General features: G+C 42.5%; 1 protein-coding gene across 2 annotated transcripts in view; it reads left to right on the top strand.

Annotated features, from left to right (window-relative positions):
* Positions 1 to 25,551, top strand: part of TAF15 (TATA-box binding protein associated factor 15) — a 41,760-nt gene extending 16,209 nt beyond the window's left edge. For both annotated transcript variants that reach the window (XM_033184133.1, XM_033184132.1), the window contains exons 8-16: positions 10,528 to 10,562; positions 11,193 to 11,225; positions 13,777 to 13,886; positions 16,037 to 16,166; positions 19,652 to 19,744; positions 21,656 to 21,737; positions 21,857 to 21,945; positions 22,054 to 22,615; positions 25,223 to 25,551. In XM_033184133.1, the coding sequence (XP_033040024.1) occupies positions 10,528 to 10,562; positions 11,193 to 11,225; positions 13,777 to 13,886; positions 16,037 to 16,166; positions 19,652 to 19,744; positions 21,656 to 21,737; positions 21,857 to 21,945; positions 22,054 to 22,615; positions 25,223 to 25,262 (1,174 nt within the window). In that variant the 3' untranslated portion in view covers positions 25,263 to 25,551. The remainder of the gene's footprint in view (positions 1 to 10,527; positions 10,563 to 11,192; positions 11,226 to 13,776; positions 13,887 to 16,036; positions 16,167 to 19,651; positions 19,745 to 21,655; positions 21,738 to 21,856; positions 21,946 to 22,053; positions 22,616 to 25,222) is intronic.
* Positions 25,552 to 25,950: the final 399 nt, after the last annotated feature.

Below are 25,950 nucleotides of genomic sequence, written 5' to 3'. Positions count from 1 at the left end.
GAAGGGCAAGTGCTATTTCTTAATCTCAAATCTCCTTGGGAAGGGAAAGTATTAGGAGGCAGTAATGGAGTAGAAAGGTGGGGATGGCGAATAAGAGAAAGATTTAATGTAACAAAACTGTTTTGTACCTCTTCTTAAGTAAATAATTATTGGACTAATTAGTGTAACATCACCTAGTAATGTGTATTTTGTCTTGACTAAGTTGTGTAAAGGAATGTCTTTCTAATTCAGCTTTTCTTTTCTCCATGCTAGTGTTACCAGGTTTTGGTATTTATTTATTTACAGCATATGTAATGAATCTGGTTTTAAAATTGGTTTTAGATACATCTGTAAGTTTACTACTTTGACCATAAAAACAAAAATGAAAAAGTAGTTGACATCTGTCCTCAGAAGAAGTTTGCAGGTTGCATATTTGTGTGTAAATACACAGGCTAAAAGGTAATTTATGTTGCTTGGGAATTGAAATGGTCAGTGGCCCGTTGCTGAAACTTATCAGTCATATATCAGCACCGGTTCATTCTTTTGCACCTTAGGGACCATCGGTTCCCTGAGGTGACCTGAGAAACAACCAGTTGCCCACAGACTGTTACCTCTTCAAGTGAGCCAGGATTTGATTTCACTGCCTTGTATTTCTCTATTTTTAGTGTACAGTGGTTTAATTTTATGGAAAACCTAAATTTTAAACATATTTGAAAAATGTTGTAAGACTTGAACATTAAGTCTGTTGATTGATAGCCAAAGTCAGTTTACCAAAGTAAAACAAGTAGATTCTATGCCTCTTCATTGTCGAAGAGCAGTCTGCCATCATGTGAGTATAAATGGACAATGTAAAGTGACATGGTGCTTACTCTCTACCTAATAATAGCCTCCGTCCTATCCCAAACAAGATAACCAACAGGTATATTTAATTTACCAGTTAATATGTTTTGGATAATTGGCTGCCTTGAGATGCTTTATGTTTTATAGTACATCATAGCTTTAGTTTTCTTCATAAGGAAATTACAGTTACATCCTAATCGATTATTAAACTATCACTGTGTCTAAGAATGGAAGAAGAAGATAGGGAATAGGTAGGGAAGTCATTATAAATATATTTTCATTGGCCAGGCATGGTGACTCACGCCTGTAATCCCAGCACTTTGAGAGGCCAAGGCGGGCGGATCACGAGGTCAGGAGATCAAGACCATCCTGGCTAACACGGTGAAACCCCGTCTCCACTAAAAATACAAAAAATTAGCCAGACGTGGCGGGCGCCTGTAGTCGTAGTCCCAGCTACTCAGGAGGCTGAGGCAGGAGAATGGCGTGAACTTGGAAGGCAGAGCCTGTAGTGAGCCGAGATCACGCCACTGCACTCCAGCCTGAGCCACAGAGCAAGACTCCGTCTCAAAAAAAAAAGTTTTTTTTAATGTATTTTCATTTGTGACTCATCTTGTGACTGGAAGGTTGAAAGGACTTTGAATGATCCTCCTGACAAAGGAGGGAAGGAGTACCTTAACCAACCCTGGGGTCCAATTAAGTACTTTTATAAACCCCTGGCAACATACTTCATATAATTTGTGGCCTAGATACTGACTTATAAACTAAGTTTTTTATTTTCCTTTAATACCCCTTCATACAAAATTGTATGCAGAGGTCCAGTATGTAGTTGGTCAAAATGATGCTGATCTGGTTTCAGTGGGGGGAAGGATCGGCTGAGGAAGGGATCTGCAGTCTTGCCTTATACTCGGTTATTTGTTGAGATGTTCATGAAAGGCCTTTTTAAGAAATCCATATGGATGCCGATTACTCTTATATTGAGTTGGCAAACTGTGTGAAAGGCCAGATAGTAAATGTTTTGGGTTTTGTAAACCATATGGTTTCTGTTGTAACTATTCATTTCTGCCCTTGGAGCACCAGAGCGGCCGTAAATAATATGTAAATGAATAACCAGAGTTGTGTTCCAGTAAAGCTTCATTTATGGGTACTGAAATTTGAAGTTCATATATATATATATATATATATATTTTTTTTTTTTTTTTTTTTGAGATGGAGTCTTGCTCTGCTGCCCAGGCTGGAGTGCTGTGGCACCATCTCAGCTTACTGCAACCTCCACTTCCGAGGTTCAAGCAGTTCTCCTATCTCACCCTCCTGAGTAGCTGGGACTACAGGCGTATGCCACCACACCTGGCTAATTTTTTTTTTTTGTAGAGATGAGGTTTCACCGTGTTAGCCAGGATCGTCTCAATCTCCTGACCTCGTGATCTGCCCGCCTCAGCCTCCTGAAGTGTAGGATTACAGGTGTGAGCCACTGCACCTGGCTGAAGTTCATATAATTTTTATATGTTATAACATCTTTTTAAAGATGTGCTTTTTAGCTTATTTATTGGGATAAAGTGTTTTGAATTTGAATGTAAATGACCTGTTTTAAGATTTCTTTTTGCGTTTAAGTACCAAAATACCCAAACATTTTTCATTAGTCTTCATCAACACTTCCATTTGTGTTCTCAGTCATCTTAAAAATAGCAATTCTTGGCCAGGCGTGGCTCATGCCTGTAATCCCAGCACTTTGGGAGGTCGAGGCGGGCGGATCACAAGGGCAGGAGATTGAGACCATCCTGGCTAACACGGTGAAACCCCGTTTCTACTAAAAATACAAAAAAATAAACTAGCTGGGTATGGTGGCGGGTGCCTGTAGTCCCAGCTACTTGGGAGGCTGAGATAGGAGAATGGCGTGAATCCAGGAGGCGGAGCTTGCAGTGAGCCGAGATTGCACCACTGCGTTCCAGCCTGGGCAACAGAGCAAGACTCCGTCTCGAAAAAAAATAAATAAAAAATAGCAATTCTTTTGGGGGCTGTTTGAAGAATATCTGGCATTAGTTGGTTTATATTAAAAGAAGAAGGCCGGGCGCGGTGGCTCAAGCCTGTAATCCCAGCACTTTGGGAGGCCGAGACGGGCGGATCACGAGGTCAGGAGATCGAGACCATCCTGGCTAACACGGTGAAACCCCATCTCTACTAAAAATACAAAAACTAGCCGGGCGAAGTGGCGGGCGCCTGTAGTCCCAGCTACTCGGGAGGCTGAGGCAGGAGAATGGTGTAAACCCGGGAGGCGGAGCTTGCAGTGAGCTGAGATGTGGCCACTGCACTCCAGTCCGGGCGACAGAGCGAGACTCCGCCTCAAAAAAAATAAAATAAAATAAAAAATAAAAGAAGAGGCATAGACTGGGTGTGGTGGATCACCTGAGGTCAGGAGTTCGAGAACAGCCTGACCAATATGGTAAAATCCTGTCTCTACTAAAAATACAAAAAATTAGCTGGACATGATTAGCTGGTGGGTGCCTATAATCCCAGCTACTCAGGAGGCTGAGGCAGGAGAATCACTTGAATCTGGGAGGTGGTGGTTGCAGTGAGCTGAGATCACACCATTGCATTCCATCCTGGGCAACAAGAGCAAAACTCCATTGCCAAAAAAAGGGGGGGGGGCATAATTTGTGGATGAGGATTGGCTATAAGGTAAAGGATGGGACATTCTGAGACTTACAGATGGTGTGATTGCCTGGCTAGAAGAAGAATTCTGGTCAAAAAGAAGCCATCAGCTTTCCAAGTATGAAAGAGAGATAAGTGAAGATTATAGGAACTACAGGAAACTTAATCTTTTTCTTTGAAAAAGCAATTGTAGCAAAAAAAAGACCATTTCTTACTGTCATCTATAATTAACATGGACATCTTAGTGGACTAGAAGCTAAGGGCATAAATTCTCCCAGTGATTTTTAGTTTTAGCATTGTGGTTAATGCCTTGTAAAATTGCCAGAACTTAATAAATAATTGCTTTTCATTATTAGTATGCCATCAAATTTAGTAGCTGTTTCAGGCGTTAATATGTCAAGCCTAAAATTATGCAGATTTCTGAGGATCTTCTCCCCCTTAAAAGGGCATTCAATTAGCTCCCATAGAAATACGCATGTATACAGGGGCACTGTATACATGGGTCTAAAAAATAAATAAAAATATGCATATGTTCTGGTGAGTCTAGCACAGCATTGCCCAATAGAAATACAATGGAGGTCACAAATGTGACCCATATAGTTAATTGTAAACTTTCTAATAGCCACATTGGAAAGAAAACACAAATAACAATGAGAAAATATATTTTATTTAACCCAATGTATTCAAAATATTTCATCATGCAATCAATGTAAAAAATCTGTTGGTCATGATGGCCTGCGCCTGTAATCCTAGCTACTTATGAGGCTGAGGCAAGAGGATTGCTTGAGGCCAGGAGTTTGAGACTAGATGGGCAACATAGTAAGACCTCATCTCTTAAAAATGAAAAAAATTGGCCGGGCGCGGTGGCTCAAGCCTGTAATTCTAGCACTTTGGGAGGCCGAGACGGGCGGATCACGAGGTCAGGAGATCGAGACCATCCTGACTAACACGGTGAAACCCCGTCTCTACTAAAAACTACAAAAAACTAGCCGGGCGAGGTGGCGGCGCCTGTAGTCCCAGCTACTCGGGAGGCTGAGGCAGGAGAATGGCGTGAACCCGGGAGGCGGAGCTTGCAGTGAGCTGAGATCCGGCCATAGCACTCCAGCCTGGGTGACAGCGCGAGACTCCGTCTCAAAAAAAAAAAAAAAAAAAAAAAAATGAAAAAAATTAGCTGGGCACTGTGGCATACACCTGTAGTCCCAACTACTTGGGAAACTGAGGCAGGAGGATTGCTTCAGCCCAGGGGTTCAAGGCTGCAGTGAGCTGTGATTGTGTCTGTGAAAAGCCACTGCACTCCAGTCTGGGTAATAGACTGTCAAATTCCATTTCCCCTCCGCCCCATACCTCTTCAAATGTAACAAAGGGGGAAAAAAAGCATAGTGTACATTCGTTTTTTCATACTAAAATTTGGAAATCTGTTTTGTATTTTGCATTTAGAGCACATCTTAATTTAGACTAGCTACATTTCCAGTGCTCAGCAGGCCACATGTAGGTAGTGGATACTGTATTGGACAGTGCAGCTCTAGAATGATAGATTCTTGGCCTCCTGAGATGTTGATAGATGCTGATTCCAGAAAGCCTTTTTACCATGCATATAAGACATAGGAGGAAATAAAATGTAAATACAGCTGTTATTGAAAATAGTACTTAAATCCATTGAGTCACTTAAATGTGGAATTAGTGGTGTACTTTTCCTCTTTTCCTCACATTCAGGAAATTGTATTCTGGATTTAGTAGTCTGAAAACTTAAGCACAGCATGGGTTTTTAAGCTAATCTTTCTCCATTTTGCTAAGCCCTTTCTCTCTAGTTAGTGAAATTTTCTAAGAATAGAGATTCCTGCATTGTCCTTTTACTTCTTGGCAGTTTTAGTCTGTAAATAGATATAGTTAGATTTTTTTTTTTTTAATTAAAGATTTGGAGGCTGGGTGTGGTGGCTTACGCCTGTAATCCCAGCACTTTGGGAGTCCGAGGCGGGCGGATCATGAGGTCAGGAGATAGAGACCATCCCTTGCTAACACGGTGAAACCCCATCTCTACTAAAAATACAAAACATTAGCCGGGCTTGGTGGTGGGCTCCTGTAGTCCTAGCTAGTCGGGAGGCTGAGGCAGGAGACTGGCGTGAACCCAGGAGGCAGAGGTTGCAGTGAGCTGAGATCATGCCGCTGCACCCCAGCCTGGGCCACAGAGCGAGACTCCATCTCAAAAAAAAAAAGCTTTGGAGTGGAGATTCTGTCAAAGAACTTTTTCTTTCTTGAGAAGCATCTGAAATGGAATCTGTTGTCTATTCTAAATATATACTGCTATAACAGTGAAAGAACCTTCAGAGTATGCGTTCGTGTGGGCTGCTCTTTGTGGTTTTGAACTTGGGGTAACTGTCTCTGTGTTTGGGTCAAGAATATGCAACTGGCTGGGTGCACTGGCTAAAGCCTGTAATCCTAGCACTTTGGGAGGCTGAGACGGGTGGATCACCTGAGGTCGGGGCTTCGAGACCAGCCTAGCCAACATGGTGAAACCCCGTCTCTACTGAAAATACAAAAATTAGCTGGGCATGGTGGTGGGTGCCTATAATCCCAGCTACTCAGGAGGCTGAGGTGAGAGAATCGCTTGAACCCGGGAGTTGGAGGTTGCAGTGAACCAAGATCGCACCATTGCACTCCAGCCTGGGCAACAAGAGTGAAACTCTTGTCACAAAAAAAAAAAAAAAGGCCGGGCGCGGTGTCTCACGTCTGTAATCCCAGCACTTTGGGAGGCCGAGGCAGGCAGATCACAAGGTCAGGAGATCGAGACCATCCTGGCTAACATGGTGAAACCCCGTCTCTACTAAAAATACAAAAAATTAACCAGGCGTGGTGGCGGGCGCCTGTAGTCCCAGCTACGTGGGAGGCTGAGGCAGGAGAATGGTGTGAACCCGGTAGGCGGAGCTTGCAGTGAACCAAGATTGCGCCACTGCACTCCAGCCTGGGCGACAGAGCAAGACTCCGTCTCAAAAAAAAAAAGAGAGTATGCAACTAGCTGGGGACTGTGGCGTGTACCTGTAGTCTCAGCTACTTAGGAGGCTGAGGTAGGAGGGTCACGGATGATCAGGAGTTCGTGACCAGACTGGGGAAAATAGCAAGACACCATCTCAAAAACAAAAAGAAAAGCAGCTAGTTTTCTTATGCAGGGGATACTCTGCCAATAAAGTTGAGTATGCTTATGTCTCTGTTAAATATCTCTGCTACTTCAGGAATTCTTTATGTGTGCATGTTTTCTCCTTTTTCTGGGACTTAAAGCAAATTTATTATGTCAACATCTTGACTCATAGATGTTCAAGTACCTTTGTGTCTTAATTTGCCTTAGCATGTAGAAAAGGGATTTGTAACATTAATGCAGATTTTAAAGAAAGATTGTTAACCTCAGGCACATCTTCTGTTAATATCTAATAGTACTACTTGAAGGTTATTTTCTGTATTTAATAAATTCCTAAAAGAGGATTATTTTCTATTAAGGGGAGAGAAAATGATTGCAACGTTTGAACTTGAAAGAAAGCTTTGCATAAAATTACAGATCATCTAGATCAGTGCCTAACCAAATTTCTAGACATTTTAGACTTAAATGTGCATATGAATTACTTGGGGGATCTTACTAAATGCAGATTCTTATTCAGTAGGTCTAGAGTGGGACCTGAGATTCTGCTTTTCTCAGAAGCTTCCAGGCTGTGCTTATGCTTCTATTCCATGACATTTTGAATAGTAAGGATACAGACCCTTATTTTGTTAAGGAGATTGAAGCTTATGGAGAACCACTGACATGTCCAAATTTTCAAGATTGATTAGTGATAATTAAGACTATACCTTGAGTCTCTTGAAGACTAGTTCTTTCTCCAATGTACCATGGTATTTCCAAATTTATGGCCATGTGTTGAAATCTTCAGCTGCTTTATTTTCAAAGGAAATGCTCAGTAAAGATGACGTTCAAGGCCGGGCGCAATGGCCCACGGCTGTAATCCCAACACTTTGGGAGGCCAAGACGGGGGATCACGAGGTCAGAAGATCAAGACATTCCTGGCTAACACGGCGAAACCCATCTCTACTAAAAATACCCAAAAAAAAATTAGCCGGGTGTGCTGGCAGGCGCCTGTAGTCCCAGCTACTCGGGAGGCTGAGGCAGGAGAATGGCGTGAACCTGGGAGACGGAGGTTGCAGTGAGCCGAGATCATGCCACTGCACTCCAGCCTGGGCGAGACTCTGTCTCAGAAATAAAAAAAATAAATAAAGATGATAATGTTCAAATGTATTATATGGAGGAATAAGAAATCGTAAACCTTTTTAAATGTCATTTGTTTTATATCCCTTTATTTTTGCCAGGGGTATGTCCTTTTTCTATTGTTCAAAGTTATATTGCTGGCCAGAATGGAAATTATAGGAACTAGCTATGTATGAAATTGCATGTTTTCCATCCATTGTGGCCAGATTAGATATTCCCTTAAGATGACAACAAAGTAAGATGCATTTCTTCTAGCACTTATTTGTGAACCCAGTGACCTCCAATTTCCCATTTTAAAAGTCATCTTTATCCTCGGAACTTTAACCTCCTGGCATAAGAATGTGGGCTTAATATTTTCACTAGTTCTTTTCTCTCACTTTTTGGAGTTAAAAAACCTCTGAGAGGCCAGGCGCGGCAGCTCACGCCTTTAATCCCAGCACTTTGGGAGACCGAGGCGGGCAGATCATGAGGTCAGGAGATCGAGACCATCCTGGCTAACACAGTGAAACCCCATCTGTACTAAAAATAAAAAATTAGCTGGGTGTGGTGGCACCTGTAGTCCCAGCTGAGGCAGGAGAATGGTGTGAACCCAGGAGGCGGAGCTTGCAGTGAGCCGAGATTGTGCCACTGCTCTCCAGCCTGGGCAACAGAGCAAGACTCCCTCTAAAAAAAAAAAAAAAACCTCTGAGATACCTTGGTTTCTAATAATAATATTTTCAGCAGTTTAATCTTTTAATCTCAAATCTGTTGGCTTCCCTTTCTTAAAGAGTTAAGCAGCGATATACATGTCATTTAGAAGTATAGGGAGGGCTTCAGTACTATTTGTTCTGAAGTCGGGGGTTTAGAAAATTCAGTGGTAAACTGTATAGGAAGGGCCTGAGTTTCATATTGTCTGTATTGCCTTGAAATAGCCTTAGACTCCTGCTTAAAAAGGCATCCTGGAAATCATATAAAAAGTAACAACAAGTTAAAATGCATGTGTCTTTACCCGAGGCAGTTGTAAGTGGAAATATTTTTACCTTACAGTGAAATAGAATGGATTGATTAAGAAGGGAGAATTTTTTCTCAGAGTGTTTTATCTCAATATGGCTCAGAAAAGCCATCTATAGGGTAGGGTAATCACTAGAGTTGAGGGTTCCTCCTCCCACCCCCTGTAAGATAGGTATCCATAAAGCAGAGATTTCTAAGCAGTGAGAGACTTCAGTATATTAGATTAGCTTCTTGGGTTATAGTAGAATAAGATCATTAGTAGTAGAAGATCTGATATCAGAAAACTTTTGAGTGTTTTTATTGCCATATTAGCATATAAATCTTAAAGGATTACAGAATTCAGTTAAGAGAAGCAAGCTTTTATTGGATGGGTATTTAAAGAGTGTCTTGAAGGCTGGGCGCGGTGGCTCAAGCCTGTAATCCCAGCACTTTGGGAGGCCAAGATGGGCGGATCACAAGGTCAGGAGATCGAGACCATCCTGGCTAACACAGTGAAACTCCGTCTCTACTAAAAAATACAAAAAACTCGCTGGGCGTGGTGGTGGGCGCCTGTAGTCCCAGTTACCCGGAAGGCTGAGGCAGGAGAATGGCGTAAACCCAGGAGGCGGAGCTTGCAGTGAGCTGAGATGCGGCCACTGCACTCCAGCCTGGGCGACAGAGCTAGACTCTGTCTCAAAAAAAAAAAAAAAAAGTGTCTTGATAAGAGAGACCTTAGATTTCTTACATAAAGCCATACTCACAAGGACCACTGTCCTTGTGATTGTAATTTGCCAGATAAAAATCTGTGTCCTGGAGTGATGGCTTGTGCCTATAATCCCAGCACTTGTGGGAGGCTGAAGTGGGCGAATTATTTGAGGCCAGGAGCTGGAGATCAACTTAGGCAACATGGTGAAACCTCATCTCTACTAAAAACATAGGAATTAGCTGGGTGCGGGGACACATACCCGTAATCCCAGCTACTAGGGAGGCTGAGGCAGGAGAATCAACTTGAACCTGGGAGGTGGAGGTTGCAGTGAGCCGAGATCCCACCACTGCACTTCAGCCTGGGTGACAGAGTGAGACTCTGTCTCAAAAAAAAAAATTATCCTATGGGGAGTTGCAATGGAATATGTTGCCTTCTGTCTGTAATGTACACTACAGATAGTGTACAGAGCATGTGGCAGCATGAACCTCTGTAGCTCTGATGTGAAGAGATGTAGTATAGTGGGTATGGAGTAGGAGGGCGGTTTTTAAGTGATGCTCTTTGTAGTCTTTTATAAGGGTTTTGAATGATTTGAAATTTTAAGACTGCTTTTATTCAGTCTCACTTTTGTGTATATTTGTATTTCACTTTTAAAATTCATCTCATAAAATCCACTATTGGTATCACAGCAGAACCTAATATTCAAGTTTTAATCCTCTCCTGTTCTACCATCAAAATCTTAACCTTGCTTTATATTCTTCTAGTCTTTTTTCTTTTTCTCATATTTAGAAAATACCCTTTTGGAAAAAATACTTGCTCTAGTTTAGTATTCTTCATGCTGTGCCTCCAGTTTTATGTTATGGTTTAATAGTATCCCTTTGGCTTGGGGTTGGGAAGATTTCAAAATAAGAGTGTATTAGATATGTAATAAGCTTGAAAAGACATTTTGTGGAAATAAATCCTTGGGAAAACACTTAGATAGAAGCAACATTTAGAACTCTATGAAATGGAATTTACTGAAAACTTAAAGGTGCTACTGTTTTCCTAAGCACTCTACTTGTGACAGTTAAGTGTAGATTGAGCCCAGGGCTCAGCACATTAGAGACTTAAGGAAGAAATCATTTCTTCAATTTTTCCTCTGCAGTGGTGGTGACCGCGGTGGCTTCAAAAATTTTGGTGGTAAGTGCTGAGTATCCCAAAATGTTTCAGTGGAAATGCTATATAAATCTAAAAGCCACCAATATCCCGCAGATGTAGTCAAAAGTCCTTTCTTACTCTGTTGAGGCTGGTGTGTGTTGTGTGCTTTAAAAAAAAAATTATATATATATATATATATATACACACATATATATATCAAAGTAAACATTAAAAAGCCAGAGTTGATCTCAAACAGTACAATGGGTTTCTACACAGTGAATTTGCATGAAAGAGTCTGTGGTGACCAATGAATGACACCTTCACTGGATTTTGACAATTTGTTTTTATAGAGGTAGCTGACATGGTGTTTTTAAATTACTAGGGTTGTCCAATCAGCCTTTACAACCAGAGCTTAACAAACGTGATACTAGCATAATGCTAAAGTGGCAGGTGCTGTCTAGGACAAGTTAAAGGGAATGTTGACAATCATCTTGATTTCCTAAACTTTAAATAAAACATAATTTATATATTTACTTTGTAAATCTGTGATGGTTGACTTTCAAGGATTTTGGAAGTATTGACTTTTCATGCCTTGGTTTATTACTATTTTTTTTGTTAATGATTTTAAATGAATTGCCTTAAATAGCTCTTTTTTCTTTTCTTTTCCCTTAGGTCACAGGGATTATGGACCCAGACCAGATGCTGGTAAGGTTTATGGTGGTTTGTCACTTTGCCATTAAGAAAACGTTAGTTTTCCATTTTTTGGTGGGAAAAGTGTGTGTTTGGAGGGCTTAGTATGGGAGGAAGGTTTAATTTGATAGTGGTGCCAGAACTGGGGAGCTTGCTTGCTTGCTTTCTTGCTTTCTCTCTTTCTCTCTTTCTCTCCCTCTCTCCTTCTCTTTTCTTTTTCTTTTTCTTTTTCTTTTCTTTTCGTCTTTTTTGAGATGGAGTTTCGCTCGTGTTGCCCAGGCTGGAGTGCAGTGGCGCATTCTTGGCTCACTGCAACACCCACCTGCTGGGATCAAGCAGTTCTCCTGCGTCAGCCTCCCAAGTAGCTGGGACTGCAGGTGCATGCCACCATGCCTGGCTCATTTTTTGTATTTTTAGTAGCGGCGGAGTTTCACCATGCTGACCAGGCTGGTCTCAAACTCCTGACCTTGAGATCTGCCTGTCTCGGCATCCCACAGTGCTGGGATTACAGGCGTGAGCCACCACACCCAGCCGGGGAGCTTTATTTCTAAAGAAATGTCAGGGCTGGGCGCGGTGGCTCAAGCCTGTAATCCCAGCACTTTGAGAGGCCGAGACAGGCGGATCACGAGGTCAGGAGATCGAGACCATCCTGGCTAACACGGTGAAACCCCGTCTCTACTAAAAAATACAAAAAAAAAACTAGCCGGGCGAGGTGGCGGGCGCCTGTAGTCCCAGCTACTCGGGAGGCTGAGGCAGGAGAATGGTGTAAACCCGGGAGGCGGAGCTTGCAGTGAGCTGAGATCCGGCCACTGCACTGCAGCCTGGGCGACAGAGCGAAACTCCGTCTCAAAAAAAAAAAAAAAGAAATGTCAGAAAAATTCAGGAGTATTGATGGGACAGTTTGCTAGGGAAAATTGCTGTTTATGCTTTCCCATATTCTTTCTTCTGTGAAGAAATACTTGAATTTTTACTGCTAGTTAGCATTAATTATTGAAAATTATTGCAAATCAGATTTAATGAAAAAATTTATATCATTGTGGAATTAGAAGTAGAAAAATTGTTGGCCGGGCGCGGTGGCTCAAGCCTGTAATCCCAGCACTTTGGGAGGCCGAGACGGGCGAATCACAAGGTCAGGAGATCGAGACCATCCTGGCTAATACGGTGAAACTCCGTCTCTACTAAAGAATACAAAAACTAGCTGGGCGACGAGGCGGGCGCCTGTAGTCCCAGCTACTTGGGAGGCGGAGGCAGGAGAAGGGAGTGAACCTGGGAGGCGGAGCTTGCAGTGAGCTGAGATCCGGCCACTGCACTCCAGCCTGGGCGACAGAGCCAGACTCCATCTCAAAAAAAAAAAAAAAAACTGTTTAAGAAAGAAAGAAAATCCTACGTTGGATTGTAGTCTGCTTAAGTGTGCTGACTTAGTGAATTCAAGAAACGTGAATTCATACATGAGAGAACTGTCTTGTTTTGGGTAGAGGTCACTAATTTTGTGGCTTTTTATTTAAATGAAATTCAAGGCTACAGATTTACCTGTGGAGCCTGTTGAAAGTTATAATTTAGAGGTTAAAAATCTATTTGAGCCAAAAATTTAAAATCAGAACTTTTGTTTTTATTAAGATGCCAAAGTATTCTATATGGATGGCAATTTCTTTTTTTTTTTTTTTTTTTTTTTTTTTTTTTTTGAGACGGAGTCTTGCTTTGTCGCCGGGACTGGAGTGCAGTGGCCGGATCTCAGCTCACTGCAAGCTCCGCCTCCCGGGTTTACGCCATTCTCTTGCCTCAGCCTCCCAAGTAGCTGGGACTACAGGCGCCCGCCACCTCGCCCGGCTAGTTTTTGTATTTTTAGTAGAGACGGGGTTTCACCGTGTTAGCCAGGATGGTCTCGATCTACTGACCTCGTGATCCGCCCGTCTCGGCCTCCCAAAGTGCTGGGATTACAGGCTTGAGCCACCGCGCCCGGCCGGATGGCAATTTCTGAATTATCCCTTCATGGACTGAATTTTTACACATCTTTCTTACTTTGTTGTACTAATCCAAAAGTGTGCATGTAAGGTAAGGTGTGTGTACAAGGTGCCTCTGCACTCTGGTATATACAAAGCTTATTGCAATGAATGGGAAACCAGCAGTTCTGCTTGGTAGCTTGCTTGGAAGTTCAAAGTATCAGATTTGGAGAATTTTCTACTAGAGAATCTTAAAAATATTTAATCGCAAAGAATTAGAGTTCTCCAGAGAAAGAAATGCTAAATTAACTCCATCTCTTCATGACCTTTAGCCCTATGTCTGATCTGAAGAGTGAGATTTGTAAGATCATCCTTAATTGGTATATAGGTATTTCACATAGTGTGGACTTGATCCACGTTACCTGAAATTTAGTTGTAAGAATTGATCAACCAAATAATTATTGTGAATACTTTGCATGTTTATATAAGATTGTTCTTATATTGGTCCTCTCCTTTTTGTCATAGAAACAATTGAATATTGGACAATAAATTATTGTCTTTGATTACTGAATAGAATGTAATAACCAATGAATATGTAAAATTAACCATCACTTTTTTTCTCTTAGATTCAGAATCTGATAATTCAGATAACAACACAATCTTTGTGCAAGGACTTGGGGAGGGTGTGTCTACAGATCAAGTTGGGGAGTTCTTTAAGCAAATAGGAATTATCAAGGTGAGTAAAAATACATGTTGAAAATCTCACAATGTTCTGATTACAATACATAGATTGTGTAGTAAGCCTATATACTTCAATAAGCCTTGTCTCTTAAAATTTTGCGATGCACGTGCTCATTTATGTCTGTAGACCTTTGCTAAATTTGTTGAATATATGAAGATTTTATTTCTTGCTTGTGTTTACCTTTCCACAGTCTACCTGTGCTTTAGCTTCCATCCTAGGACTCTAAAATTAGTCTCTGCTTAGTTCTTATAACTATGAGAAATAAAGGAGTTGCTGAGAACATTTTATAGACTGAAATACATGCAAACTCAAGTTGTTATAGCTCTTGGGAGGGATTATTTAATGTTTACGCTGGAGATAATACGTTATCTTGTAATTACTCATTGTTCACTAAAGCGTCTTGTGCACTATTAACTTCATGCATGTGTTTTTCATCTCTTCAACTAGAAAGCAGCCTTAGTAGTGTTTAGATAGTAGCAGTTTCTTGAAATCAGTTTACATCTGCCCTTGTTTTGGTGTCTATGGAATTACCCACTTTTTTTTTTTTTTGAGACGGAATCTCACTCTTCCACCAGGCTGAAGTGCGATGGCGCGATCTTGGCTCACTGCAACCTCCACCTCCCAGGTTCAAATGATTCTCCTGCCTCAGCCTCTTGAGTAGCTGGGACTACAGGCGCGTGCCACCACGCCCAGCTAATTTTTGTATTTTTAGTGGAAATGGGGTTTCACTATGTTGGCCAGGATGGTCTTGATCTCTTGACCTCAAGTGATCTGCCCGCTTTGGCCTCCCAAAGTCCTGGGATTACAGGCATGAGCCACTGTGCCTGGCCTGCTCACTTTTTTCTTTCTGTGGGAGTTATAATTTGTTAAGGAATTAATTACACACAAAATATTTAATTTTGTTGTTGTTGTTGTCTTGAGACAGGGTCTTGCTCTATTGCACCCAGGCTGGAGTACAGTGGCATGATCATGGATCACTGCAGCCTCAATCTCCTGGGCTCAAGTGATCCTCCCACCTCAGCCTCCTGAGTAGTTGGAACCACTAGTGCATGTCCTCATGCCCAGCTAATTAAAAAAATTTTTTTTATAGAGATGGAGTCTCCCTGTTATTGCCCAGTCTGGTCTTGAGCTCCTGGACTCAAGTGATCCTCCCACCAAGTGCTAGGATTACACACGTGAGCCACCATGCCTGGCCTAAATTCACAGAGTTTTGAAAAAGTAAAAATTCTCCCTTGTCTTATCCCAGCCAAATCCCAGTGTAGTGTTTTAGAAGTTACGTATTTATGGCCGGGCATGGTGGCTCACGCCTGTAATCCCAGTACTTTGGGACGCCGAGGCGGGCAGATCACGAGGTCAGGAGATCGAGACCATCCTGCCTAACACGGTGAAACCCCGTCTCTACTAAAAATACAAAAAATTAGCCAGGCGTGGGGCCACGCACCTGTAGTCCCAGCTACTCGGGAGGCTGAGGCAGGAGAAGAACCTGGGAGGCAGAAGTTGCAGTGAGCCGAGATTGCCCCACTGCACTCCAGCCTGGGCCACAGAGGAGTCTCAAAAAAAAAGTTACATATTTACATGAAGCATTATCTACATTTAATTTCTGTGGGTGTGGTGGCTGATTCGTGTAATCACAGCACTTAATCACAGCACTGTGGGAGGCTGAGGCAGGAAGATCACTTGAGGCCAAGGGTTTGAGACCAGCCTGAGCAATACAGCAAGACCCCATCTCTACAACAACAAAAAAGCTGGACGTGGTGGCACTCGCTTGTAGTCCCAGCTACTCGGGAGGCTGAGGTGGGAGGATCTCTTGAGTCCAGGAATTTGAGGCTACAGTGAGTATGATGGTGCCACTGCATTCCAACCTGGGTGACAGAGTAAAACCCTGTCTCAATTTAAAAAAAAAAAAAAAGCAATTATACATAGATAAAATAGTATACTATATCATTTTTATAGATTGGTTTTCACTTAGTGTAGCTTGGAGAGTTATGCTTGTCCAAACCTACAGGTAACTTTATATTAGGTGCATAGTATTTTATAGTATGAATGTGTGAATTCCTTGCAAAAAATAAATCTTTGATTATCTAAATGATACATGATTACTTATTTTAAAAATGCTAACACCAAGTGTTTTTGTTTCTCCTCAGACAAATAAGAAGACTGGAAAACCAATGATAAATCTTTATACAGACAAGGACACAGGAAAGCCAAAGGGGGAGGCAACAGTGTCATTTGATGACCCTCCTTCAGCTAAGGCAGCCATTGACTGGTTTGATGGTATGCCTCATTCATAACAGTTTTCAGCATGAAATTTGGATAAATGTTTTCTAATCTGGAAGTCAGAATATGCTCTGGGTGACAGTGGTTATATTCATGTTTACTTTTACTAAAAATACAGGCCAGAATTTTTATGTACCTTCAGAAATGAAATGAGCTCTATCCTTGTTGGTCTAGCATATTTCCTTATATCATGCTTTGTGCATGAGGCTACCCTGATACAGATGTAGAAAGTTGGCCTGGTTCACTGTGTGTTATTTTTTCTTTTTAAAAAAATAAATTTAAGAGGTACAGATGGCATTTTGTTACATGGATATATTGCATAGTGCTAAAGGCTGGGGTTTTCCTGTATCTTATCACTTGAATAATTTACATTTTACCCATTAAGTGATTTATCATCCCCTGACTTTATAGTTTGAAATTTAGGCCAGGTGGCATTGCTTACGCCTATAATCCCAGCGCTTTGGGAGGCTGAGGCAGGAGGATCAGTTGAGCTCAGGAGTTGGAGACCAGCCTGGACAACGTAGGGAGAGTTCGCCTCTACAAAAACAGAAAAAAAAATGTTTTTTTTTAAAATAACCTGGACATGGTGGTGTGTACCTGTGGTCCCAGTTACTTAGGAGGCTGAGGTGGAAGGATCACTTGAGCCCTGGAAGTTGAGGCTGCAGTGAGCCATGATTGAGCCACTGCGTTCCAGCCTGGGCAACAGAGCAAGAACCTGTCACAAAAAAATAAATAATAAATAAATAAACAAAGTAAATTTTAGGCTGATTTCCCTTCAAATATAAAGTTAATACATACTTAGAATAAATAGACTTTTTTTTAATGGAAAGTAGAAGAAATGGGTAAAACATCTATAGCCCTCTACTCAAAGGTAGCCACTGATAATATTTCTTAATAATTTTCCTTCTAGTGTTTTAAAATGTATCTTACATCATAATACTCCAAATAGAGTTTTGTCTTAAGGTATTTTTCATTTAACATTTAAACATAGTCATTTTCCCATGTTACAAATTCATCATTTTTGTTGCACCCTAATTTAATAATAACTAACACTTACTGCATGTTTACTGAGGTTTATGAGCTAAGCACAACTTTAAGAGCCTTACTCGCATTAACTCAATTTAATCTTCATAATAATCTTATGAGACATACACCCTGTTACTCCCATTTTACAGACAATGAAACTGATGCATAGAGAAACTAAGTAATTTCCAAGATCACAGAGTAAGTGGCAGAGTCAGGATTCAGACTCAGGCATGCTGGATCTACTCTCTCCGAAGTACTTAACTATGCTGGATTGACAGACAGTTGCAGTTCCTTTCAGTTACAAGATTATTGTACCTCTGTCTTCCAAAACGTAATTGTGTTATTTTACTTTTTTTTTTTTTTTTTAGAGACAGAATCTCGCTCTGTTGCCCAGGCTGGAGTGCAGTGGCGCTATCTCGGCTCACTGCAAGCTCTGCCTCCCGAGTTCACGCCATTCTCCTGCCTCAGCCTCCCAAGTAGCTGGGACTACAGGCGCCTGCCACCATGCCTGGCTAATTTTTTGTATTTTTAGTAGAGATGGGGTTTCACTGTGTTAGCTAGGATGGTCTTGATCTCCTGACCTCGTGATCTGCCTGCCTCGCCTCCCAAAGTGCTGGAATTACAGGCATGAGCCACTGTGCCTGGCCAGCTGTTTTACTTCTTTAAAGGTGAGATTGTAGGCCGGGCACGGTGGCTCATGCCTGTAATCCCAGCACTTTGGGAGGCTGAGGCAGGTGGATCACAAGGTCAGCAGTTCGAAATCAGCCTGGCCAACATGGTGAAACCCCGTCTCAACTAAAAATACAAAAATTAGCCGGGTGCAGTGGCGAGCGCCTGTAATCCCAGCTACTCAGGAGGCTGATACAGGAGAATTGCTTGAACCCGGGAGGTATAGGTTGCAGTGAGCCGAGATCACACCACTGTACTCCAGCCTGGGTGACACACAGCAAGACTCCATCAAAAAAAAAAAAAAAAAAAAAAAGAAATTGTAATACCCTATCTGTTCCCATCTCTGTATTCTTTACTTTTTTAGACTAATTGTCAGGCTTCATCACCTTGCTCTTGAAGTCTAAGTCCATTCTTTCGTACTTTGCTGCTTTCATAAGAATGACAGAAATGAATCATGAAGCTATTTCTTTTGTATATGGTATATTCAGAAATTATAGTGACTTGTGCTCATAGGACGTATGAGCCTTTTAAACCTAACTCTATAGTTCAAATCTTGCCAATTTTATTTACTACTATTTTTTTAAAAGTTACTAATTATAATGCTACTTTGGAAATGATCAGAAAATTTCAAATGGTACCAAGGGCATATGGTAAAATAGGAGTTTCTTTTTCACCTTTGAGCCCTAGTGATCTTGTTTCCCCTAGTAAGCACAGTAGGCAATGCATATAAGCATATGTGTAGATAAATACATACATGTTATTGCACTTGCACATGTATTCATTCCCTTAAACTGGCTTTTTTTCCCCACGTAAAAATATTAGATACAGATTTTTTTTTTTTTTTTTTTTTGAGCCTGTTGCCAAGGCTAGAGTGCAGTGGCGTGATCATGGCTCACTGTAGCCTTGACTTCCTGGGCTTAGGTGATCAGCCTCAGCCTCCCAAGTAGCTAGGACTTACAGGTGCCACCACACCCAGTTAATTTTTTTGTATTTTTTGTAGTGACGGGGTTTCACGATGTTGCCCAGGCTGGTCCCAAACTCCTGAGCCCAAGCTTTCCTTGGCCTCCCAAAGTGCTGTGATTACAAGCGTGAGTCATCATGCCTGAATTTTTTTTTTTTTTTTTTTTTTTTTGAGAGAGAGTATCACTCTGTCTTCCGGGCTAGTATACAATGGCACGATGATAGCTCGCTGCAGCCTTGAATTCCCAGGCTCAAGTAATCCTCATGCCTCAGACTTCTGAGTAGCTAGGACTATAGGCACATGCCACCATGCCTAGCTAATTAAAAAAATTTTTTTTCAGAGAAAGGGTCTCGCTGTGTTCCTCAGGCTTGTCTCAAACTCTTGGCCTCAAGCGAGGCTCCTATCTCAGCTTCCAAAAGTACTGAGATTGCAGATACAAACCACTGCACCTGGCCTTTTTCTCCACCCCTGACACTGGCTCCTTCCCCAGGCTGGTCTCGTGCCCCTGGACTCAATTGATCTCCCACCTCAGCCTCCTGAGTAGCTGGGAGCTGGTACTACAGACACACACCACTCCACCTTATTTTTTTTTTTTTTAAGCTTGGCAAGAAGTGACTATCCCCCAGTGACAGATGTGCTCTTTTCAGTAGATAATGACATTTTTAGCACTGTTAGCGTGACTCTTTGGAATACTAGTGTATTTTAATTTCTGTGAGGACATGTCAGTTACTCCTCCGAAACCAAAAATTTCCAAGACTTGTATATTTTTGTTGATAGGTGGAGGTATAGAGTAGCATTGCTTCAAAGCCGATTTCTTTTTTCTTAGGAAAAGAATTCCATGGCAACATCATTAAAGTGTCCTTTGCCACTAGAAGACCTGAATTCATGAGAGGAGGTGGAAGTGGAGGTGGGCGGCGAGGTAAGATCCTTGCTGCGCACAGTCCTGGATACTATCCAAGAGTTTAAATTTGAGTTCATATTCTGTTTCTATTTGTGTGAACTTGGTACTGCTTTTTCTCTCACTAGGTCTTTTTTCCTCTGTCTTAAAATGAGTTCGGGTACTGAATAGGTAAATGAGATATTGTAATAGCTAAGAAAGTAGTGGGAAATGGTTGTAGCAATCCCTTTGGAAAGCTGTATCGTGGTTTGCTGTTCACTTGGAAATCAGGAGGCAATTTTTTTTGGTTTTTGTGTTTTATTGAGATGGTGTCTCGCTCTGCTCAGGCTGGAGTGCAGTGGCGTGATCTTGGCTCACCATAACCTCCGCCTCCTGGGTTCAAGCAATTCTCCTGCCTCAGCCTCTCAAGTACCTGGGACTACAGGCGTGCACCACCATGTCCAGCTAATTTTTGTATTTTTAGTAGAGACGAGGTTTCACTGTTGGCCACGCTGGTCTCAAACTCCTGACCTCGTAATCCACCCACCTTGGCCTTCCAAAGTGCTGGGATTACAGGCGTGAGCCACTGTGCCTGGCGAGGCAGTTGTTTTAATGATACCTAATTAGGTAATTAATCTGACCAGTTTTGTTTTGTTTTGTTTTGTTTTTGTGAGATGGAGCCTCGCTCTGTCACCCAGGCTGGAGTGCAGTGGCACGATCTCTGCTCACTGCAAGCTTCGCCTCCCTGGTTCACGCCATTCTCCTGCCTCAGCCTCCCGAGTAGCTGGGACTACAGGCGTCTGCCACCATACCCAGCTAATTTTTTGTATTTTTAGTAGAGACGGGGTTTCACCGTGTTAGCCAGGATGGTCTCCATCTCCTGACCTCGTGATCCACCCGCCTTAGCCTCTCAAAGTGCTGGGATTACAGGCGTGAGCCACCGCTCCTGGCCAACTAATCTGACCAGTTTTTAAGCTACCTGATACAGTTACTGCCAGCTTTTTAAAAAAAAAATTTTATTTTAATTTTTTGTTTTTGAGACAGAATTTCGCTCTTGTTGCCCAGGCTGGAGTACAATGACGCGTTCTCAGCTCACCACAACCTTTCCCTCCGGGTTCAAGTGATTGTCCTGCCTCAGCCTCCCGAGTGGCTGGGATTACAGGCATGTGCCACCACGCCCGGCTAATTTTGTATTTTTAGTAGAGATGGGGTTTCTCCATGTTGGTCAGGCTGCTCTCAAACTCCTGACCTGAGATGATCCGCCCACCTTGGCCTCCCAAAGTGCTGGGATTACAGGTGTGAGCTACCGTGCTCGGCCCAGCTTCTTTATTTCTATTAGATTCATATACTTGTCTTTTTTGTTTTGTTTTGTTTTGTGGGTGAATGTTACTGTGGCCTTTACATTCATACTCTCACATTTGGAGTTTGTCTTCTCACCTCATCTTCATCATGGAGATTCTCTAAGTAGGGTATAGGTTAGGCATCGTAAGTTTGAAAATCTGAAATTGGGAATCCAAAACTTTGAGTACTGACATAATGCTCAAAGGAAATGGTCATTGAAGCATTTCAGGTTTTGGTTTTTTGGATTTGGGCTGCTCAACTTGCAAGTAGAAGGCAAATATTTCAAAATCTGAAAAACCCAAAATCAGAGACAGTTTTGGTCCCAAGTATTTTGAGGAAGGGTTCCTCAACCTGTATTATAGAAAATGGACTTTGAAGTTTTCTAGTGCATTATTTGCACTGTATTGTGTGCCTAGGGTCTGTTTTCAAGGTCCTCTGTTTACTGAGTACAAGACCCAAATCAAAGAATTACAAAGTCCTGCTGTAAGGGGTTAATTTGCAGAGTGCTGCCTAAGTATTGATGGGTACCTACTCTTACGTTTTATCTGATGCTTTTCTTCTGTTTTGTTAATGTCTGCTGCTGATTTTTCTCCCCTGGCCCCATCCCCCTAGGCCGTGGAGGATATAGAGGTCGTGGAGGCTTTCAAGGGAGAGGTGGAGACCCCAAAAGTGGGGATTGGGTTTGCCCTAATCCGTAAGTATCTTGTTTATTTTGGTGAGAGTAGGGGTTGGAATTGGGGCTGGAGGGTACAGAAAGGAGTTCTGAGTCCATTAGAAACTATCTAGGAGCATTATATTTTCCTCCTTTCTTAGGTCATGCGGAAATATGAACTTTGCTCGAAGGAATTCCTGCAATCAGTGCAATGAGCCTAGACCAGAGGACTCTCGTCCCTCAGGAGGAGGTGGGTCAGCCTTTTAATGGCATCTGCATCGTGCTTATCTTCTGACTAGCATTAAGGGGGCTTTACGTTGTTTCTGCTGGCCTCATTGTTTGCATTTCTACCTTGCAGATTTCCGGGGGAGAGGCTACGGTGGAGAGAGGGGCTACAGAGGTCGTGGGGGCAGAGGTGGAGACCGAGGCGGCTATGGTGGAGACAGAAGTGGGGGTGGCTATGGTGGAGACAGAAGCAGCGGTGGTGGCTACAGCGGAGATAGAAGTGGGGGCAGCTATGGTGGAGACAGAAGTGGGGGTGGCTATGGTGGGGACAGAGGCGGCAGCTATGGTGGGGAGAGAGGAGGCGGCTATGGAGGAGACCGAGGAGGTGGCTATGGAGGAGATCGAGGTGGCTATGGAGGAGACCGAGGAGGAGGCTATGGCGGAGACCGAGGCGGCTATGGAGGAGATCGAGGAGGTTACGGAGGAGATCGAGGAGGTTATGGAGGAGATCGAGGAGGCTATGGAGGAGACAGAAGCCGGGGGGGCTATGGAGGAGACCGTGGTGGTGGCAGTGGCTACGGTGGAGACCGAAGTGGAGGCTATGGAGGAGACAGGAGTGGTGGCGGCTATGGAGGAGACCGAGGTGGGGGCTACGGAGGAGACCGAGGTGGCTATGGAGGCAAAATGGGAGGAAGGTGAGTATTAGAATGCGTTTATTAACCTTTTTACTTCACCACACCTAGATTGAGGGGTTTGAACCACATTTTCTTTTTACCAATTTTTTGGAACTTGAGTTTCCCATTGGCAGTTCTCTCAGGATGGAGAAGATGATTTAGTTTCCTGCTTAGCAATTTCTAAAATTTTGTTTTGGAACTTTTTATTTTTTAACTTTAATTTTTATTTTTTAGAGACAATAAAAATTAAATTTAGTGACAGAGTCAGGGTCTTGCTCTGTCATCCAGGCTAGAGTGCAGTGGTGTGATCATAGCTCATTGTAACCTCAAACTCTTAAGACTCAGGCAATGCTCCTGCCTCTGTCTCCCAAGTAGCTGGGACTGTAGGTGTGTGCCACCACACCTGGCCAATTTTTTAAAAATTTTCTGTAGAGACAGGGTCTCACTATGTTGCCCAGGCTGGTCTCAAACTCCTGGCCTCATTCCTCCTGTCTTGGCCTCCCAAAGTGTTTGGATTACAGGTATGAGCCACAGCACCTGCTGGAAATTCTTTATTATTATTATTATTATTTTTTTTTTTTGAGTCTCACTCTGTGGCCCAGGCTGGAGTGCAGTGGTGCGATCTTGACTCACTGCAAGCCCTGCCTCCTGGGTTCATGCCGTTCTCCTGCCTCAGCCTCCCAAGTAGCTGGGACTATAGGCGCCCACCACCATGCCCGGCTAATTTTTTGTTATTTTTAGTAGAGACAGGTTTTCACCGTGTTAGCCAAGATGGTCTCGATCTCCTGACCTCGTGATCTGCCTGCCTCGGCCTCCCAAAGTGCTGGGATTACAGGCGTGAGCCACCGATCCATGCCACCTGCTGGAAATTCTTATTCATAAATCTTTATTTGTTTGGATGTATCTGTGTGTGTTTTTTTTTCTCATAAAGATAATTGAGATTGAGAGATAATAACTTGAAATTATGTGTAAATCAGGAGTTCCTAATCTAAGTGAAGGAACATACCTTTCTTTTTTTTTTTTTTTTTTTTTTTTTTGAGACGGAGTCTCACTCTGTCGCCCGGGCTGGAGTGCAGTGGCTGGATCTCAGCTCACTGCAAGCTCCGCCTCCCGGGTTCACGCCATTCTCCTGCCTCAGCCTCCCGAGTAGCTGGGACTACAGGCGCCCGCCACCTCGCCCGGCTAGTTTTTTGTATTTTTAGTAGAGACGGGGTTTCACAGTGTTAGCCAGGATGGTCTCGATCTCCTGACCTCGCGATCCGCCCGTCTCGGCCTCCCAAAGTGCTGGGATTACAGGCTTGAGCCACCACGCCCGGCCGGAACATACCTTTCATAGGGTGGTTCTTTTTCAAATCATATATACTGCCCTGCAGTTATTTTTCTGGAGATTCTGGTAATAACTTTCCTAGGTAAAAACCACTGATGGGAATGCCTTGTGCACATGAATGGTGTAGCAGCAGCAAAAGTTAAAGACCAATGATAGAAAGTAACTTCAATTATTATACTAAGGACCTCTATGCCAGCAGCAGTATAAGGCAGTGAGAATTAGTATAGAATATGGTTAAGAGCGTGAAGTTGGGAAACAGACTGTCTGAATTTAAATCCTAACTCTACCACTTATTAGCTATGTGATCTTAGGAAAGTTACTTAATCCTTTGAAGTGTTGGAGTGTCAGTACTTTTTTTTTTTTTTTGAAATGGAGTCTTGCTTTGTCACCCAGGCTGGAGTGCAGTGGCACGAACTTGGCTCACTGCAAACTTCGCCTCCCAGGTTCACACCATTCTCCTGCCTCAGCCTCCCAAGTAGCTGGGACTACAGGCGCCCGCCACCACGCCTGGCTAATATTTTGTATTTTTAGTAGAGACAGGGTTTCACTGTGTTAGCCAGGATGGTCTCGATCTCCTGACCTCATGATCCGCCTGCCTTGGCCTCCCAAAGTGTTGGGATTACTGGGTGCGTGAGCCACCGCACCTAGCCTGGAGTGTCGGTACTCTTATCTGTAAAATGGGGCTAATAAAACATCCTTTTCAGATTTGTATTAGATTACGTTGTACTAGTTGCTGGCCCATAGTAAGCACTATATAATTTTTAGCTATCATGAGTAACCTAATTACCATCTGTTGAACACTTATTAGTGTGTGGCCAATACTGTAAAGTGTTCTTATAGTCTTTAGTTCTAGTCCTGTCATCCCTATGAAGTATGTATACTTCTCATTTTATAGAGTCAGAGTCATTTAGTGTAACTTTTCCAAGGTCACCTAGTAAGTGGCAGATCCAGAATTCATGCATGTAAGTGCTTGCTTATTCCACTATGCCACTCTCCTATTTAGAGTGCTGGAATTGGGACAGTTTCTGATCTCCTGAAATATTTGTGGTTTGAAGTCTTTATTCTAGGTGGAAAATTTTTAAGAGTGAAGCAAAGATTGTTCTAGGAACTTCGTGAATCTTAAAGCTGATAAATTAGACATTTAAGTATCTTCTAGGAGTATAGAAATAAATGAGGCATGGTGTCATTCTTTAGAAATTGTCTAGCTGATGCCAATCACTTAGCACCCTGAAGTAGTGTCTGATGCCTCCCCCTTGGTAGAAAATTAGAATTTAGTCTGGCTCTTTATTTTTCATTCCTAGAAACGACTACAGAAATGATCAGCGCAACCGACCATACTGATGACTGTTTTGAATGTTCCTTTGTCTCTGACATGATCCATAGTGAAATTGCCAGAGTTTTGCCTGCTGCTTTCCTCGTGGCCTCTTCTTGGGTAGTGAAATTAAGTGACATTTGGATTTTTGTTTGGGTGGGAGGGCTGGGACAGTTTTTCTTTTAGAAATGTCTGTTGAGAGTTCCCCCTTTAGTTTCCAACCTTCTCCCCAACCCTTGGAGCTAAATGCGTTGTAAAATATTGCCAAAATGGAAAGTGTTTTGTAATACTGCAATAAAGGCTGCTTGTTTTTGTGGACTTTTGTACATATTAGTGCATTGTTCTGTCACACACAGGACTCAGTTACATTAGACTCTAATCCTAAAGAATTAGGAAATGAATTATGTACTTCAGTAAATTAAAATGTTACTTTCAACAATATTTATTGAGCTCCTAATGTGTTTAGTGGTTCCCAGGAATGACTACAAGTCAGAATCACCTGAAGAGTTTGTTAAAATTAGATTCCTAGGTTGTTAAATTTAGATTCCTAGATTCCCAGCCCCGTAGGTCTGCTGGATCAGAACTCAGTGAGGTATGGGGAGTTAGGGCTGGAAATACTTATTTATATCAAGCTTACCAGGTGATTTTGATACAGTTGTTTAGTATCAGTTGACATTTATTTAGAGGAGCGTTCTAGATGCTGGGAATATGAAGTTC

This window comes from Trachypithecus francoisi, unplaced genomic scaffold, assembly GCF_009764315.1.
Source record: "Trachypithecus francoisi isolate TF-2019V2 unplaced genomic scaffold, Tfra_2.0 Lachesis_group20, whole genome shotgun sequence".
In the NCBI taxonomy this organism is placed as follows: domain Eukaryota; kingdom Metazoa; phylum Chordata; class Mammalia; order Primates; family Cercopithecidae; genus Trachypithecus; species Trachypithecus francoisi.
This window is presented reverse-complemented; position numbering and strand designations above follow the sequence as displayed.